Source organism: Pseudorca crassidens, chromosome 6 (genome assembly GCF_039906515.1).
Source record: "Pseudorca crassidens isolate mPseCra1 chromosome 6, mPseCra1.hap1, whole genome shotgun sequence".
Lineage (NCBI taxonomy): Eukaryota > Metazoa > Chordata > Mammalia > Artiodactyla > Delphinidae > Pseudorca > Pseudorca crassidens.
Genome location: NC_090301.1, coordinates 124958844 through 124976858, shown reverse-complemented (window position 1 = coordinate 124976858; position 18015 = coordinate 124958844). Strand labels below are relative to the sequence as shown.

The 18015-nt window shown below is 38.8% G+C and overlaps 1 protein-coding gene across 1 annotated transcript in view; it reads right to left on the bottom strand.

The window, feature by feature from the left end:
* The window catches only part of UGGT1 (UDP-glucose glycoprotein glucosyltransferase 1), a 109466-nt gene that overhangs the window by 54969 nt on the left and 36482 nt on the right, over window positions 1-18015 (bottom strand). Inside the window, exons 16-17 of the mRNA XM_067742307.1 lie at window positions 15753-15888; window positions 13656-13787 (exon numbers count right to left, since the gene is read on the bottom strand). Of these exons, the coding sequence (XP_067598408.1) occupies window positions 13656-13787; window positions 15753-15888 (268 nt within the window). The remainder of the gene's footprint in view (window positions 1-13655; window positions 13788-15752; window positions 15889-18015) is intronic.

Here is an 18015-nt window from a genome sequence, read left to right as displayed (position 1 = left end):
AGGGAATGCAGGATGGATGACAGTTGCCTGAATTCCCCTCTAATGATGATGCTGTTCATGCAGAAAACTCCATCTTGCTGTTTTTCAATATAAAGAATATGCTGATGAAAAGCAAAAAAAAAAGACAAGAGTACTAAAAGTAACTATAGATATAATTTGTTATTGAATACACAATATAAAGAGTTAAGCTGTGATGTCCAAAACAAAAAAGGGGTGGGAATAATAAAAGGGTAGTTTTTATATTTGATCAAAGTTAAGTCATCAACATAAAAGAGATTGTTTTATCTATAAAATATTTTACGTAAGACTCATAGTAACCACAAAACAAAAATCTACAGTAGATTCACAAAAGATGAAGAGAAGGGAACCAAAGCATACCATTATGGAAAATCACCAGTTCACAAAGGGAGGCAGCAAGAGAGGAAAAAAGGAATAAGGGAAATATAAATCAGCCTCAGATAACTAATAAAATGGCATTACTATGTCCCTTATCTATCAATAACTACTCTAAATGTTCCTGTATTAAATTCTCCAATCAAAAGGCATAGAACGGCTGGATGGATTAAAAAATAAGACCCAACTATATGAGCCTACAATTCCTTGCGGCTTTAAGGACACAGACTCAAAGTGAAGGGATAGAAAAAGATACACTTACGTAAGTGGAAACCAGAAGAGAGCAGGGGTAGCTATATTTCTATCAGACAAAACAGAGTTTAAGCCAAAAACTGTAACAAGAGATAAAAAGGTCATTATATAATGACAATGGGGTCAATTCATTGAGAAGATTTAACAATTCTAAATACATATGTACCCAACATCAGAACACCTAAATATATGAAACGAATACTAACAGATCTCTAGGGAGAAAAAGACAACTATACAATGTTAATAGGGGAATTAAAGATATGGAAGCAGAAAACCATAATTCAAAAAGAGACATGTACCACAATGTTCACTGCAGCACTATTTACAACAGCCAGGACATGGAAGCAACCTAAGTTTCCATCAACAGATGAATGGATAAAGAAGATGTGGCACATATATACAATGGAATATCAGTCAGTCATAAAAAGAAATGAAATTGAATTATTTGTAGTGAGGTGGATGGACCCAGTCTGTCATACAGAGTGAAGTACGTCAGAAAGAGAAAAACAAATACCGTATGCTAACACATATATATGGAATCTAGGACAGGAATAAAGACACAGAGGTAGAGAATGGACTTGAGGACACGGGGAGGGGGAAGGGTAAGCGGGGACGAAGTGAAAGAGTAACACTGACATATATACACTACCAAATGTAAAACAGATAGCTAGTGGGAAGCAGCTGCATAGCACCGGGAGATCAGCTCGGTGCTTTGTGACCACCTAGAGGAGTGGGACAGGGATGGTGCGAGGGAGGCGCAAGAGGGAGGGGATATGGGGATATATGTATATGTATAGCAGAAATTAACACAACACTGCAAAGCAATTATACTCCAATAAAGATGTTAAAAAAAATAAAAAACAAAGATATGGAAGCAACCTAAGTGTCCATCAAGAGATGAATGGATAAAGAAGATGCAGTTTACATACACAACGGACTCCTACTCAGCCATAAAAAAGAATGAAATTTTGCCATTTGCAACAACATGGATGGACTTGGAGGGCATTATGCCAAGTGAAATAAGTCAGACAGAGAAAGACAAATCCTTTATGATCTCACTTACATGTGGAGTCTATAAAATACAGCAAACTAGTGAATATAACAACAACAAAAAAAAAACAGACTCACAGATATAGAGAACAAATTAGTGGTTACCAGTGGGGAGAGTGAAGCTGGGAGGGACAAGATACAGATAGAGGATTAAGATGTATATTACGGGGACTTGCCTGGTGGCGCAGTGGTTAAGAATCCGCCTGTCGATGCAGGGGACATGGGTTCAAGCCCTGGTCGAGGAGGACCCCACATGCCACGGAGCAACTAAGCCCGTGTGCACAACTACTGAGCCTGCACTCTAGAGCCCGTGAGCCACAACTACTGAGCCCGTGTGCCACAACTACTGAAGCCCGCATGCGTAGAGCCTTTGCTCTGCAACAAGAGAAGCCACCACAATGAGAAGCCCGCACGCTGCGAAGAAGAATAGCCCCTGCTCACCGCAACTAGAGAAAGCCCGTGGGCAGCAACAAAGACCCAATGCAGCCAAAAATAAATAAATAAATAAATTTATTTTTAAAAAAACTCTAATAAATTTTTTTAAAAGATGTATATTATATATACATAATACATATCTTCCAGGATAACCTAGAAGAAATGGATAAATTCCTAGAAACATAAAACCTACCAAGACTGAATCATGAAGAAATAGAAAATCTGGACAGACCAATAATAAGTAAGGAGTCTGAATCAGTAATGAATATCCTCCCAACGAAGAAAAGCCTAGGACCACATGGTTTCCTTAGTGAGTGCTACAAAACATTTAAAGAGGAAGTAACACCAGTCCTTCTCAAACTCTTCCAAAAAACTGAAGCAAACAGAACATATTTTATGTGGCCAGAGTTACCCTAATAACAAAACCAAACAAAGACAACACACAAAAAAGAAAATTACAGGCCAATATCTCTGATGAACACAGATGCAAAAATCCCCAACAAAATATTAGCAAACTGAATTCAACAATACATCAGAAGGATCATACAGGGACTTCCCTGGTGGCACAGTGGTTAAGAATTCGCCTGCCAGGACTTCCCTGGCGGTCCAGTGGTTAAGACTTCGCCTTCCAATACAGGGGGTGTGGGTTTGATCCCTGGTAAGGGAGCTAAGATTCCACATGCCTCGCAGCCAAAAAACCAAAACAGAAGCAATACTGTAACAAATTCAATAAAGGCTTTAAAAATGGTCCACATCAAAAAAAAAAAAAAAAAAGAAAGAATTCACCTGCCATTGTAGGGGACACGAGTTGGAGCCCTGGTTCGGGAAGATCCCACATGCTGCGGAGCAACTAACCCTGTTCACCACAACTATTGAGCCCACGCTCTAGAGCCCATGAACCACAACTACTAAGCCTGCATGCCACAACTACTGAAGCCTGCGCACCTGGAGCCCGTGCTCCACAACAAGAGAAGCCACCGCAATGAGAAGCCCACGCACTGCAATGAAGAGTAGCCCCTGCTCGCCACAACTAGAGAAAGCCCGCACACAGCAACGACGACCCAACGCAGCCAAAAATGAATAAATAAAATTTTTTTAAAAGATGATCTTCAAAAAAAAAAAAAGGATCACACATCACAATCAAGTGAAATGTATTCTAGGGATGAAAGGATGATTCAACATCCCCACATCAATCAATGTGCTACAACACATTAACAAAATGAATGATATAAACCACATGATCATCTCAATAGATGCAGAAAAACCATTTGAGAAGATTCAACACCCATTTATGATATAAACTCTCAGTGAAGTGGGTATAGAAGGGACATACCTCAACGTAATAAAGTCAACATACAACAAATCCACAGCTAACATCATACTCAACAGTGAAAAACTGAAAGCTATCACTCTAAGATCAGGAACAAGACAAGGATGCCCACTCTCGCCACTCATTTTCAACACAATATTGAAAGTCCTAGCCAGAGCAATGAGGTAAGAAAAAGAAATAAAACATGCCCAAATTGGAAAGAAGAAGTAAAACTGTTATTATTTGCAGATGACATGATTTTATGTGCAGAAAACCCTAAAACTCCACCAAAAAATTATTGGAAGTAATAAACAAATACAATAAAGTTGCAAGATATAAAATCAACATACAAAAATCTGTTGCATTTCTATACGCTAGGCAGAAAGAGAAATTAAGAAAACAATCCCATTTATAATCACAATAAATTTAACCAGGGAGGTGAAAGCCGTACCCTGAAACCCGTAAGACAATTGAAAGAAACCAAAGAAGACACAAATAAATGGAAAGACATTTCATGCTCATGGATTGGAAAATTTAACATTGTTAAAATGTCCATATTAAGGGACTTCCCTGGCAGTCCACTGGTTAGCACTCTGCACTTTCACTGCTGTGGGCCCTGGTTCAATCACTGGTTGGGAACAAAGATCCTGCAAGCCATGCCTCACGGCCAAGAAAAAAATAAATAAAGCCAATTAAAAAAAAAACCACACACACACACACAACAACAAAAAAGGTATTTCCCTGGCGGTCCAGTGGCTAAGACTCCACACTCCCACTGCAAGGGATGCGGATTCAATCCCTGGTCAGGGATCCCACATCCTGCATGGTGCAGCCAAAAATAAATAAATAAAATGTCCATATTACCTAAGACAATTTACATTACAGATTCAATGTAATCCCTATCAAAATCCCAAGGACATTTTTCACAGAAATAGAACAAAAATTCTGAAATTTATACAGAAACAGAAAAGATCCTGAATAACCAAAACAATCCTGAGAAAAAGAACAAAGCTGGAGGCATCACATTTCCTGACTTCAAACTATATTACAAAGCCATACTAATACAAACAGCATGGTATTGGCAGGAAAACAGATACATAGATCAATGGAACAGAATGAGAGCCTAGAAATAAAACCAAACATATATGGACAATTTATGACAAAGGAGCAAAGAACATACAATGGAGGAATGATATCTCTTCAATAAATGGAGTTGGGAAAACCGGACAGCCACATGCAAAAAAAAAAAATGAAACTAGACCACTACCTCACACCATACACAAAAATTAACTCAAAATGAATTAAAAACTTTAATGTAAGACCTGAAACCATAGAAGTCTAAGGGAAAAAAAGGCAGTATCCTCTCTGACATCCATCTTAGCAATATCTTTCTAGATATGTCTCCTCAGGCAAGGAAAACAAAAGCACAAATAAACAAATGTAATTATATCAAATGAAAAAAGCTTCTGCACAGCAAAGAAAACCATCAATAAAATGAAAAGACAACCTACCCAATGAGAGAATATATCTGCAAATAACATATCCAATAAGAGGTTAATGTGCAAAATATATAAAGATCTCATACAGCTCAAGAACAACAAAAAAAACAACCTGATTAAAAAATGGACAGAGGACCTGAATAGACATTTTTCCAAAGAAGACATACAGCTGGCCAACAGGCACATGAAAGGTGTTCAACATCACTACTCATCTTGGAAATGCAAATCAAAACCACATGAGATATCACCTCACACTTGCCAAAATGACTATTATCAAAAACACAGGCAATAACAAATGTTGGTAAGTATGTGGAGAAAAGAGAATCCCTTTGCAGTGTTGGAATGTAAATTGGTACAGCCACTATGGAAAACAGTATGGAGATTCCTCAAAAAAAATTAAGAATAGAATATGATCCAGTAATTCCACTTCTGGTTATTTATCCAAAGAACATGAAAACACTAATCCAAAAAATTATATGCACTCCTATGTTCATCATGGCATTGTTTACAATAGCCAAGATACAGAAACAACCCAAGTGTCCATCAACAGATGAATGGATAAAGAAGATGTAAGATATACATACACACACACAAACACACATACACACAATAGAACACTTCTCAGTCATAAAAAGAAGATGAAATCTTGCCATCTGTGACAACAGGGATGGACCTTGAGGGTATTATGCTAGTGAAATAAGTCAGACGGAGAAGGACAAATACCATAGGATTTCACTTACACGTGGAATATAAAAAATAAACAAACAAAACAAAATAAATGAACAAACCAAACCAAACAAAAACAAACATGTAACAAAGCAGTGTACACTGGGGGCGGGGAAATGAGTAAACAGGATCAACTGTACAGTGATGAATGGAAACTAAATTTTTGGTGGTGGGCAAGCTGTAGGGGATACAGAAGTAAATACAATGTTGTACACGTGAAACTTATATAATGTTACAAATCAATGTTACCATAATAAAATTATATTAAGTTAAAATAAGTGCAAGGAAGGAAGGAAACAAAAACAAACTGAATGACTAGAAAAAAAAAAGTGAAACGCTAAAAAACAACTGGTGTTGAATTGGGTGTGGGTAAGACTTGAGAGGGAGATAATAAAATCTAGGATTCTGTACTCAGATAAAAGAGAATGTATAAACAATGCATTATCAGTATGGTTTCTAATGAAATGATAGCTCAGATCTCAAACAGATGAACCAAAGGCCTTGTCCTTCATTCAAAAACATGAAAAAAAGCTGGTAAATAAATACACTTTTTTATTGTTTTAAATTGTTTCAGAAATGTATTTTGATGCCTTGCCTTAACACTTGTTTTCAATAAACTGACCACCTTGTTCCTGCTTACAATAAAGGTCCTTCACTATATTTAATGTCTCACTATTATCTTTAAATAAAGACTTTAAAATATTTCCCTATATCCTTATTATGAGACTTTGCCATTCTATTTATTACATTTCCTATTGCATTTCCATCTTTGGCCTAAACAATTAAATACATGACACACATTAGGCACACACATCATACCTTACAAGCATACATCATATACTTCCAACAGATTTTATCCAGAACATATATCACTCAGGTACTACCAGTGCATTATAAAGAGAAATTATTTTTCAATTGTATAGTTCATAGGCCAGCTAAAATCAACGATATCTTCACAAAATTGAAATATAAACTATATTTGCAGAGACAGAAAAGTGACCGGGTTTCTAAATTTTTAAATGCTAAGTACCGGAGGACTTCCGGGAAGATGGCGGAAGAGTAAGACGCGGAGATCACCTTCCTCCCCACAGATACACCAGAAATACATCTACACATGGAACAACTCCTACAGAGCACCTACTGAACGCTGGCAGAAGACCTCAGACCTCCCAAAAGGCAAGAAACCCCCCACATACCTGGTTAGGGCAAAAGAAAAAATTAAACAGAGACAAAAGAATAGGGAGAGGTCCTGCACCAGCGGGAGGGAGCTGTGAAGGAGGAAAAGTGTCCACACACTAGGAAGCCCCTTCGCGGGCAGAGACTGCAGGTGGCGGAGTGGGGGAGCTTCGGAGCCACGGAGGAGAGCACAGCAACAGGGGTGCAGAGGGCAAAGCGGAGAGATTCCAGCGCAGAGGATCAGGGCCGACCGGCACTCACCAGCAGAGAGGCTTGTCTGCTCACCCACTGGGGCGGGTGGGGCTGGGAGCTGAGGCTCCGGCTTCGGTTGGAGCACCGGAAGAGGACTGGGGTTGGCGGCATGGACACAGCCTGCAGGGTGCTGGTGCGCCGCGGCTGGCTGGGAGGGAGTCCAGGGAAAAGTTTGGACCTGCCGAAGAGGCAAGAGACTTTTTCTTCCCTCTTTGTTTCCTGGTGCGCGAGGAGAGGGGATTAAGAGTACTGCTTGGAGGAGCTCCAGAGACGGGCGCGAGCCGCGGCTAGAAGTGCGGACCCCAGAGACGGACATGGGACGCTAGGGCTGTTGCTGCCACCACCGGGAACCCTGTGTGCGAACACAAGTCACTATCCACACCCCCTTCTGGGGAGCCTGTGCGGCCCGCCACTGCCAGGTTTCCGGGATCCAGGGACGGCTCCCCGGGAGAACGCACGGCACGCCTCAGCCTGGCAACGTCACGCCGGCCTCTGCCGCCGCAGGCCCGCCCCGCACTCCGTGACCCTCCCTACCTCCGGCCTAAGTGAGCCAGAGCCTCCGAGTCCGCGGCTCCTTTAACCCCGTCCTGCCTGAGCAAAGAACAGATGCCCTCCAGCGACCTACACGCACAGACGCGGCCAAATCCAAAGCTGAGCCCCTGGGAGCTGTGAGAACAAAGAAGAGAAAGGGAAATCTCTCCCAGCAGCCTCAGAAGCAGAGGATTAAAGCTCCACAATCAACGTGATGTACCTGCATCTGTGGAATACATGAACAGACAACGAATCATCCCAAATTAAGGAGCCGTGTGGATGAAAGGCTCTTGGTGCTGCAGCCAGGAGTTAGTGCTGTGCCTCTGAGGTGGGAAAGCCAACTTCAGGACACTGGTCCACAAGAGGCCTCCCAGCTGCACATAATATCAAACGGCGAAAATCTCCCAGAGATCTCCATCTCAACGCCAGCACCCAGCTTCACTCAACGACCAGCAAGCTACAGTGCTGGACATCCTATGCCAAACAAGTAGCAAGACAGGAACACAACCCCACCCATTAGCAGAGAGGCTGCCCAAAATCATAATAAGTCTACAGACACCCCAAAACACACCACCAGACGTGGACCTGCCCACCAGAAAGACAAGATCCAGCCTCATCCACCACAACACAGGCACTAGTACCCTCCACCAGGAAGCTTACACAACCCACTGAACCAACCTTAGCCACTGGGGACAGACATCAAAAACAGCGGGAACTACGAACCTGCAGCCTACAAAAAGGAGACCCCAAACACAGTAAGATAAGCAAAATGAGAAGACAGAAAAACACACAGCAGATAAAGGAGCAAGATAAAAATGCACCAGACCTAACAAATGAAGAGGAAACAGGCAGTCTACCTGAAAAAGAATTCAGAATAATGATAGTAAGGATGATCCAAAATCTTGGAAACAGAAAGGACAAAATGCAAGAAACAGTTAACAAGGACCCAGAAGAGAAGAACTAAAGATGAAACAAGCAACGATGAACAACACAATTAATGAAATTAAAAGTACTCTAGAAGGGATCAATAGCAGAATAACTGAGGCAGAAGAACGGATAAGTGACCTGGAAGATAAAATAGTGGAAATAACTACTGCAGAGCAGAATAAAGAAAAAAGAATGAAAAGACTGAGGACAGTCTCAGAGACCTCTGGGACAACATTAAACGCACCAACATTCGAATTATAGGGGTTCCAGGAGAAGAAGAGAAAAAGAAAGAAACCGAGAAAATATTTGAAGAGATTATAGTTGAAAACTTCCCTAATATGGGAAAGGAAATAGTTAATCAAGTCCAGGAAGCACAGAGAGTCCCATACAGGACAAATCCAAGGACAAATACGCCAAGACACATATTAATCAAACTGTCAAAAGTTAAATACAAAGAAAGCATATTAAAAGCAGCAAGGGAAAAACAACAAATAACACACAAGGGAATCCCCATAAGGTTAACAGCTGATCTTTCAGCAGAAACTCTGCAAGCCAGAAGGGACTGGCAGGACATATTGAAAGTGTTGAAGGAGAAAAACCTGCAACCAAGATTACTCTACCCAGCAAGGATCTCATTCAGATTTAGTGGAGAAATTAAAACCTTTACAGACAAGCAAAAGCTGAGAGAGTTCAGCACCACCAAACCAGCTCTACAACAACTGCTAAAGGAACTTCTCTAGGAAAGAAACACAAAAGAAGGAAAAGAGCGACAATAACGAACCCAAAACAATTAAGAAAATGGGAATGGGAACATACATATCGATAATTACCTTAAATGTAAATGGACTAAATGCTCCCACCAACAGACACAGATTGGCTGAATGGATACAAAAACAAGACCCTTTTATATGCTGTCCACAAGAGACCCACTTCAGACCTAGAGACACATACAGACTGAAAGTAAGGGGATGGAAAAAGGTATTTCATGCAAATGGAAACCAAAAGAAAGCTGGAGTAGCAATTCTCGTATCAGACAAAATAGACTTTAAAACAAAGACTATTAGAAGAGACAAAGAAGGACACTACATAATGATCAAGGGATCGATCCAAGAAGAAAATAACAATTGTAAATATTTATGCACCCAACATAGGAGCACCTCAATACATAAGGCAAATACTAACAGCCATAAAAGGGGAAATCGACAGTAACACATTCATAGTAGGGGACTTAAACACCCCACTTTCACCCATGGACAGATCATCCAAAATGAAAATAAATAAGGAAACACAAGCTTTAAATGATACATTAAACAAGATGGACTTAATCCAAAAACAACAGAATACACATTTTTCTCAAGTGCTCATGGAACATTCTCCAGGATAGATCATATCTTGGGTCACAAATCAAGCCTTGGTAAATTTAAGAAAATTGAAATTGTATCAAGTATATTTTCCAACCACAACGCCATGAGACTAGATATCAATTACAGGAAAAGATCTGTAAAAAATACAGACACATGGAGGCTAAACAATACACTACTTAATAAGGAAGTGATCATTGAAGAAATCAAAGAGGAAATAAAAAAATGCCTAGAAACAAATGACAATGGAGACACGACGACTAAAAATCTATGGGATGCAGCAAAAGCAGTTCTAAGAGGGAAGTTTATAGCAATACAATCCTACCTTAAGAAACAGGAAACATCTCGAATAAACAACCTAACCTTGCACCTCAAGCAATTAGAGAAAGAAGAACAAAAAAAACCCAAAGCTACCAGAAGGAAAGAAATCATAAAAATCAGATCAGAAATAAATGAAAAAGAAATGAAGGAAACAATAGCAAAGATCAATAAAACTAAAAGCTGGTTCTTTGAAAGGATAAACAAAATTGATAAACCATTAGCCAGACTCATCAAGAAAAAAAGAGAGAAGACTCAAATCAATAGAATTAGAAATGAAAAAGGAGAGGTAACAACTGACACTGCAGAAATACAAAAGATCATGAGAGATTACTACAAGCAACTCTATGCCAATAAAATGGACAACCTGGAAGAAATGGACAAATTCTTAGAAAGGCACAACTTGCCAAGACTGAATCAGGAAGAAATAGAAAATATGAACAGACCAATCACAAGCACTGAAATTGAAACTGTGATTAAAAATCTTCCAACAAGCAAAAGCCCAGGACCAGATGGCTTCACAGGCGAATTCTATCAAACATTTAGAGAAGAGCTAACACCTATCCTTCTCAAACTCTTCCAAAATATAGCAGAGGGAGGAACACTCCCCAACTCATTCTACAAGGCCACCATCACCCTGATACCAAAACGAGACAAGGATGTCACAAAGAAAGAAAACTACAGGCCAATATCACTGATGAACATAGATGCAAAAATCCTCAACAAAATACTAGCAAACAGAATCCAACAGCACATTAAACGGATCATACACCATGATCAAGTGGGGCTTATTCCAGGAATGCAAGGATTCTTCAGTATACACAAATCAATCAACGTGATACACCATATTAACAAATTGAAGGAGAAAAACCATATGATCATCTCAATAGATGCAGAGAAAGCTTTTGATAAAATTCAACACCCATTTATGATAAAAACCCTGCAGAAAGTAGGCACACAGGGAACTTTCCTCAACATAATAAAGGCCATATATGACAAGCCCACAGCCAACATCATCCTCAATGGTGAAAAACTGAAAGCATTTCCACTAAGATCAGGAACAAGACAAGGTTGCCCGCTCTCACCACTGTTATTCAACATAGTTTTGGGAAGTTTTAGCCACAGCAATCAGAGAAGAAAAGGAAATAAAAGGAATCCAAATCGGAAAAGAAGAAGTAAAGCTGTCACTCTTTGCAGATGACATGATACTATACATAGAGAATCCTAAAGATGCTACCAGAAAACTACTAGAGCTAATCAATGAATTTGGTAAAGTAGCAGGATACAAAATTAATGCACAGAAATCTCTGGCATTCCTATACACTAAGGATGAAAAATCTGAAAGTGAAATCAAGAAAACACTCCCATTTACCACTGCAACAAAAAGAATAAAATATCTAGGAATCAACCTACCTAAGGAGACAAAAGACCTGTATGCAGAAAATTATAAGACACTGATGAAAGAAATTAAAGATGATACAAATAGATGGAGAGTTATACCTTGTTCTTGGATTGGAAGAATCAACATTGTGAAAATGACTCTACTACCCAAAGCAATCTACAGATTCAATGCAATCCCTATCAAACTACCACTGGCATTTTTCACAGAACCAGAACAAAAAATTTCACAATTTGTATGGAAACAAAAAAGACCCCGAATAGCCAAAGCAATCTTGAGAACGAAAAATGGTGCTGGAGGAATCAGGCTTCCTGACTTCAGACTATACTACAAAGCTACAGTAATCAAGACAGTATGGTACTGGCACAAAAACAGAAAGATAGAGCAATGGAACAGGATAGAAAGCCCAGAGATAAACCCACGCACATATGGTCACCTTATCTTTGATAGAGGTGGCAGGAATGTACAGTGGAGAAAGGACAGCCTCTTCAATAAGTGGTGCTGGGAAAACCGGACAGCTGCATGTAAAAGTATGAGATTAGATCACTCCCTAACACCATACACAAAATAAGCTCAAAATGGATTAAAGACCTAAATGTAAGGCCAGAAACTATCAAACTCTTAGAGGAAAACATAGGCAGGAGACTCTATGACATAAATCACAGCAAGGTCCTTTTTGACCCACCTCCTAGAGAAATGGAAATAAAAACAAAAATAAACAAATGGGACCTAATGAAACTTAAAAGCTTTTGCGCAGCAAAGGAAACCATAAACAAGACCAAAAGACAACACTCAGAATGGGAGAAAATATTTGCAAATGAAGCAACTGACAAAGGATTAATCTCCAAAATTTATAAGCAGCTCATGCAGCTTAATAACAAAAAAACAAACAACCCAATCCAAAAATGGGCAGAAGACCTAAATAGACATTTCTCCAAAGAAGATATACAGACTGCCAACAAACACATGAAAGAATGCTCAACATCACTAATCATTAGAGAAATTGCAAATCAAAACTACAATGAGATATCATCTCACACCAGTCAGAATGGCCATCATCAAAAAATCTAGAAACAATAAATGCTGGAGAGGGTGTGGAGAAAAGGGAACCCTCTTACACTGTTGGTAGGAATGTAAATTGATACAGCCACTGTGGAGAACAGTATGGAGGTTCCTTAAAAAACTACAAATAGAACTACCATATGACCCAGCAATCCCACTACTGGGCATATACCCTGAGAAAACCACAATTCAAAAAGAGTCATGTACCAAAATGTTCATTGCAGCTCTATTTACAATAGCCCGGAGATGGAAACAACCTAAGTGCCCATCATCGGATGAATGGATAAAGAAGATGTGGCACATATATACAATGGAATATTACTCAGCCATAAAAAGAAACGAAATTGAGCTATTTGTAATAAGGTGGATAGACCCAGAGTCTGTCATACAGAGTGAAGTAAGTCAGAAAGAGAGAGACAAATACCGTATGCTAACACATATATATGGAATTTAAGAAAAAAAAAAATGTCATGAAAAACGTAGGGCTGAAACAGGAATAAAGACGCAGACTTACTAGAGAATGGACTTGAGGCTATGGGGAGGGGGAAGGGTAAACTGTGACAAAGCCAGAGAGAGGCATGGACATATATACACTACCAAACGTAAGGTAGATAGCTAGTGGGAAGCAGCCGCATAGCAGAGGGAGATCAGCTCCGTGCTTTGTGACCGCCTGGAGGGGTGGGATAGGGAGGGTGGGAGGGAGGGAGACGCAAGTGGGAAGAGATATGGGAACGTATGTATATATATAACTGATTCAATTTGTTGTGAAGCTGAAACTAACATACCATTGTAAAGCAATTATACTCCAATAAAGATGTTAAAATGAAAAAAAATAAAATAAAATAAATGCTAAGTACCTAAATATTTCACCATCACCACCTTTATTAACAGTAACCCCCAATAATAAGGATACGTAAGGAAAGTATAGTGTTGCAGTCAAATGAGAAGTGCCAGAGAATGTTTACCTTCCGATTCTGATCATAAGCAGAGTCAATCCCCAAAATGCTATTCACTTCCACATATGGATATTTCGTCTCCAGGACACTGACCACATGTTCAACTTTAACTTTTTCTCCAGTCCTTACTTTGTTATATATCTGAAGAAAGAAAAACCAGGTAACCAACTACACTTTCACATGTAAATTTTGGAGTATTTATTACAAAAGATTTCAGAATGAAGAGGAAAATGAAAACAATAGCTAATTCTCTTAAAAAGAGCAAATGGGCCATATTAGCAATTCTCCATTTTCCATATACTTCCTTATGCCTTCTTATGTTAGAAACTACATATTCTTAAAATTCTTAAAATGACTCAATCAGTTCATATTCACAGTAAGTCCCAAATGCAAAAATGTGTTAATTTTTTTAAAATCCGAATAGTTATAAGTAATCCTTGACATAAGAACTTATGTCCATGAAGTTTAAGGGGAAAAAATGTTTCAAAATACATATGGCATAGTCCTTGTTTTTAAAAGGCATAAGACAATAACAAAACTGTGTCTGTACTGTTACAGTTAAGCGTCTAGAAGATGCAAGCTTTTAACAGTGGCTGCCTTTAAGGAGCAGGATTACGGAGGGCAGAGACAGATTTTTTAATCAACACACTTTAATATTATTTTTTAAAAGTTTTAATAATGAACATAATTTTTTTTTACTTTTGCAACTAAAAATAAAGAAAAAGAAATGAAAACTCTTTATCCTTTCCTTTATACACACAGCTGTGAGGGGAAAAAACTTTAAAAGACAGACTTAAAAACCCTTATTATCCTCAGCAACTTCATTGGAACTTATTTCATTCTTCAGAGCCTGCTGCTAACTAAGGTCCACCACCATTTCTCACAGAGATCACAGCAACAGCTCACCAACTAGTATCCCTGCCACTTTCTTTACCCTTCACCAGATCCATCTCCATACATGCATCAGAATGAGGTTTTAATTGGAGTTTAACTCTGAGATCTGGACACCTATTACCCAGCCTAACGGCCTCAATGACCAATGAGGTTCCCCTCTCCACTCTGCTCTCACAATATTCTGCTCAAGTCATACTAACAACCTGGAGTCACTACTTCTGATTTGCAGCCACTGTTCAACTGACTCCTGTTTTCCCTCCTACACTCAGCTGGGACAACTTCCCACTCCACAAAAATGTCCGTGGCCATCCCTAGTGGAGTGAGGTCCTAGTGCTGCTATAGCCAGCGGTGCTTCCCACACTGTACCAAATCATCTGTGTGGAGGCGTCCCCCACTAGATTGTAAGGTGTTTGAGGACGAGGGAAAATCTTACTCTTCTTTGTATCCCTAGCAGCTGGTACGGGCCTGGCAAAGGGTGCATCTTTAATAAAAGTTGGCCAAATAAATAAATGAACATTTCAATTAATAAAAAATGCCCCGACTGAATCTCTAAACAGTAAACGTAACAAACATAATAAACAGCAGGCTGAAATCATGTTTATGGGTAAAATAAAAGTCATGAAAATAACTGCTTTAAAGATAAGTTTTTCAATAATTAACACTAATCTGTAAGCAAAAGAACTATTACTGGTCAACTTTTTATACACAAAAATAGAAAAAAAACAAGGAGAGTTCTCTGAACTTGTGCAAGTAACTTAAAATATATATATAAAAATCAGGATATTTCACAGTTTCCAATTAAAATGGAGAAAACAATTAATAAGAATTTTATGACTTGAATATTAAACTGATTCTTAACGAAAATATCATGATTGTCTTAAAAGGGAAGAAAGCGAAGTTTTTTTTTTTAAACAAGTAGAAAACATCACATTTACCGAAAGGCATTAATCAGTGATTTCAAATCGCCAAAACGCAGAAAACTAAGATACATTAATGTATTAGTATCTAAGGAATCTTAGCTGAAATCACAACAATCTATTATTAACGTTAGTGTATCAATAAAGGCAACTCTGGAAATACAAAATGCATGAAGTTTGTGTGAATAATTTACCTTTTTCTCTTTCCAGAAATATAGAATCTCCTTACCACATACTGTTTCTTAGAGTAAGTTACATTTTTAAAAATTATTCGCCATTTTGAACAAAAACATACGTGTGTCAGAGTTTGGAAGGCATGATAATCATCCACTTCTTGGGCAACATAATTATACGCTCTCAGAATAGCCACTCCAGCATCCTGCATCCCATCAACATCTTCAGAGTCATTAACCACAAAGATTAAACCAAGCCTGGGGGAGAAAGGGAAGGGCAAAGAGAAGAAAAAGAAACATCTCGAAGAATGCAACCAGTTAAATAAGGAAAGGCATCCTCTCTTGAAAAACAGAGTTCACATCATACTCTAACACGGCTGGCAAAGGCATTCATCACTTGCAGAATAAAAAAGCAGGTTCCCAAAGGTGGCTTAGACTTTTTAACTATTAAAGCAAGCTGTTTCAATATCATGAAATGAGGCCATTACTGACGTTTAAGGTATTGCCATAGTTTTAGATGGAGATTTTGTTCTGTTTTTAAATAAAAATTAGGGGAAGTGAAAATTCTCAGAATGTGAAAACATATAGAAGGGGGGGTGGATTTTGAGATTTCATACCAGCAATATGGGCATCATAGGTAAATGGAAAGCATAAAAATATTTACTACTGTCCTTAGGCAAAAAGCTACACCCATGCTGAATTGGGCGACTGGGACTGACATGTATACACTGATGTGTATAAAACTGATGACTAATAATAACCTGCAATATAAACAAACAAACAAAGCTACACCCAAAGTTAAAGTTTATTACATTTTAAATCTTAAAGGAATAAACCACAAAGAGCTACCATTACACATCTACAGACTGGCAAAAAAAACTTGCACTGGCCATTAGAGAGGCCACTAGCCTCTATCTTAGAGCAAAAGCAATGAAAAAAAGGACAGTCTTTAACTCAAATGGATCACAGACATAAATGTAAAACACAAAATTGTAAAATTCCTAGAAAATAACACAGGATAAAATTAGGTAATCCTGGGTTTGGCAATAACTTCTTAGAACTAACACCAAAAGCACAACCCACAACAAAAAGAACTGATAAGCTGGACTTCATTTAAATTAAGAACTTCTGTTCTGCAAAAGAAACTGTTAAGAGAAGGAAGACAAGCCAAGATGAGCAGAAAATCTGTGCAAAACACATATCTGATAAAGGACTGATATGCAAAATATGCTAAGAACTCTTAAAACTAACAATTAAAAAAAAAAACAGGGCTTCCCTGGTGGCGCAGTGGTTGAGAGTCCGCCTGCCGATGCAGGGGACGCGGGTTCGTGCCCCGGTCGGGGAAGATCCCACATGCCGCGGAGCGGCTGGGCCCATGAGCCATGGCTGCTGAGCCTGCACGTCCGGAGTCTGTGCTCCGCAACGGGAGAGGCCACAACAGTGAGAGGCCCGCGTACCACAAAAATAAATAAATAAATAAACAGTTACAAATGGGCAAAAGATCTAAACAGGCACCTCACTGAACAAGGCATACAGCCGGCAAATAAGCACATTAAAAGATGCTCAAAATCATGTCATTAGGGAACTTCAAATTAAAACCATAATGAGATACCACCATACACCTATGAGAATGGCTAAAATCCAAAAAGTACTGACAACATCAAACTCTGGAGAGGATGGGGAGCCATAGGCACCCTCATTCATTGCTGGTGAGAATGTAGAACAGTACAACCACTCGGAACACAGTGTGGCAGCTTCTCAAAAAACTAAACACACTTTTACCATAATATAAAGTAATCACACTTAGCAGTATTTACTCAAATGTGCTGAAAACTTATATCCATACAAAAACCTGCATACAAATGTTTGTAGCAGCTTTACTCATAACTGCCCTAATCTGGAAGCAACCAAGATGTTGTTAACAGGTGAATGAATTAAAAAACTATAGGACATCCATATAATGGAATATTATTCAGTGATAAAAAGAAATGAGGTATTAAGCCACAAAAAGACATGGACAAAGCTTAAAAGCATACTGTACTGCTAAGTGAAAGAAGCCAATCTGAAAATGTTACATACATCATGATTGCGGAAAAGACAAAAACTATGGAGACAGTAACAAGATCAGTCGTTGCCAGGAGCTGGGAGAGAAGGAGGGAGGAAGGGAGGGACAAACAGGTAGAGCACAGGGCATTTTTAGGGCAGTGAAACTAAGCTATATGATACTATAATGGTGGAAACATGTCATTATACATCTGTCAAAATCCACAAAATGTACAGCACAAACAATGAACCCTAATGTAAACTATGGACTTTAGTTAATAATAATGTAGCAATACCAGTTAATTAATCAACATTGCTCTAAAAATATACAAAGTCTATTAA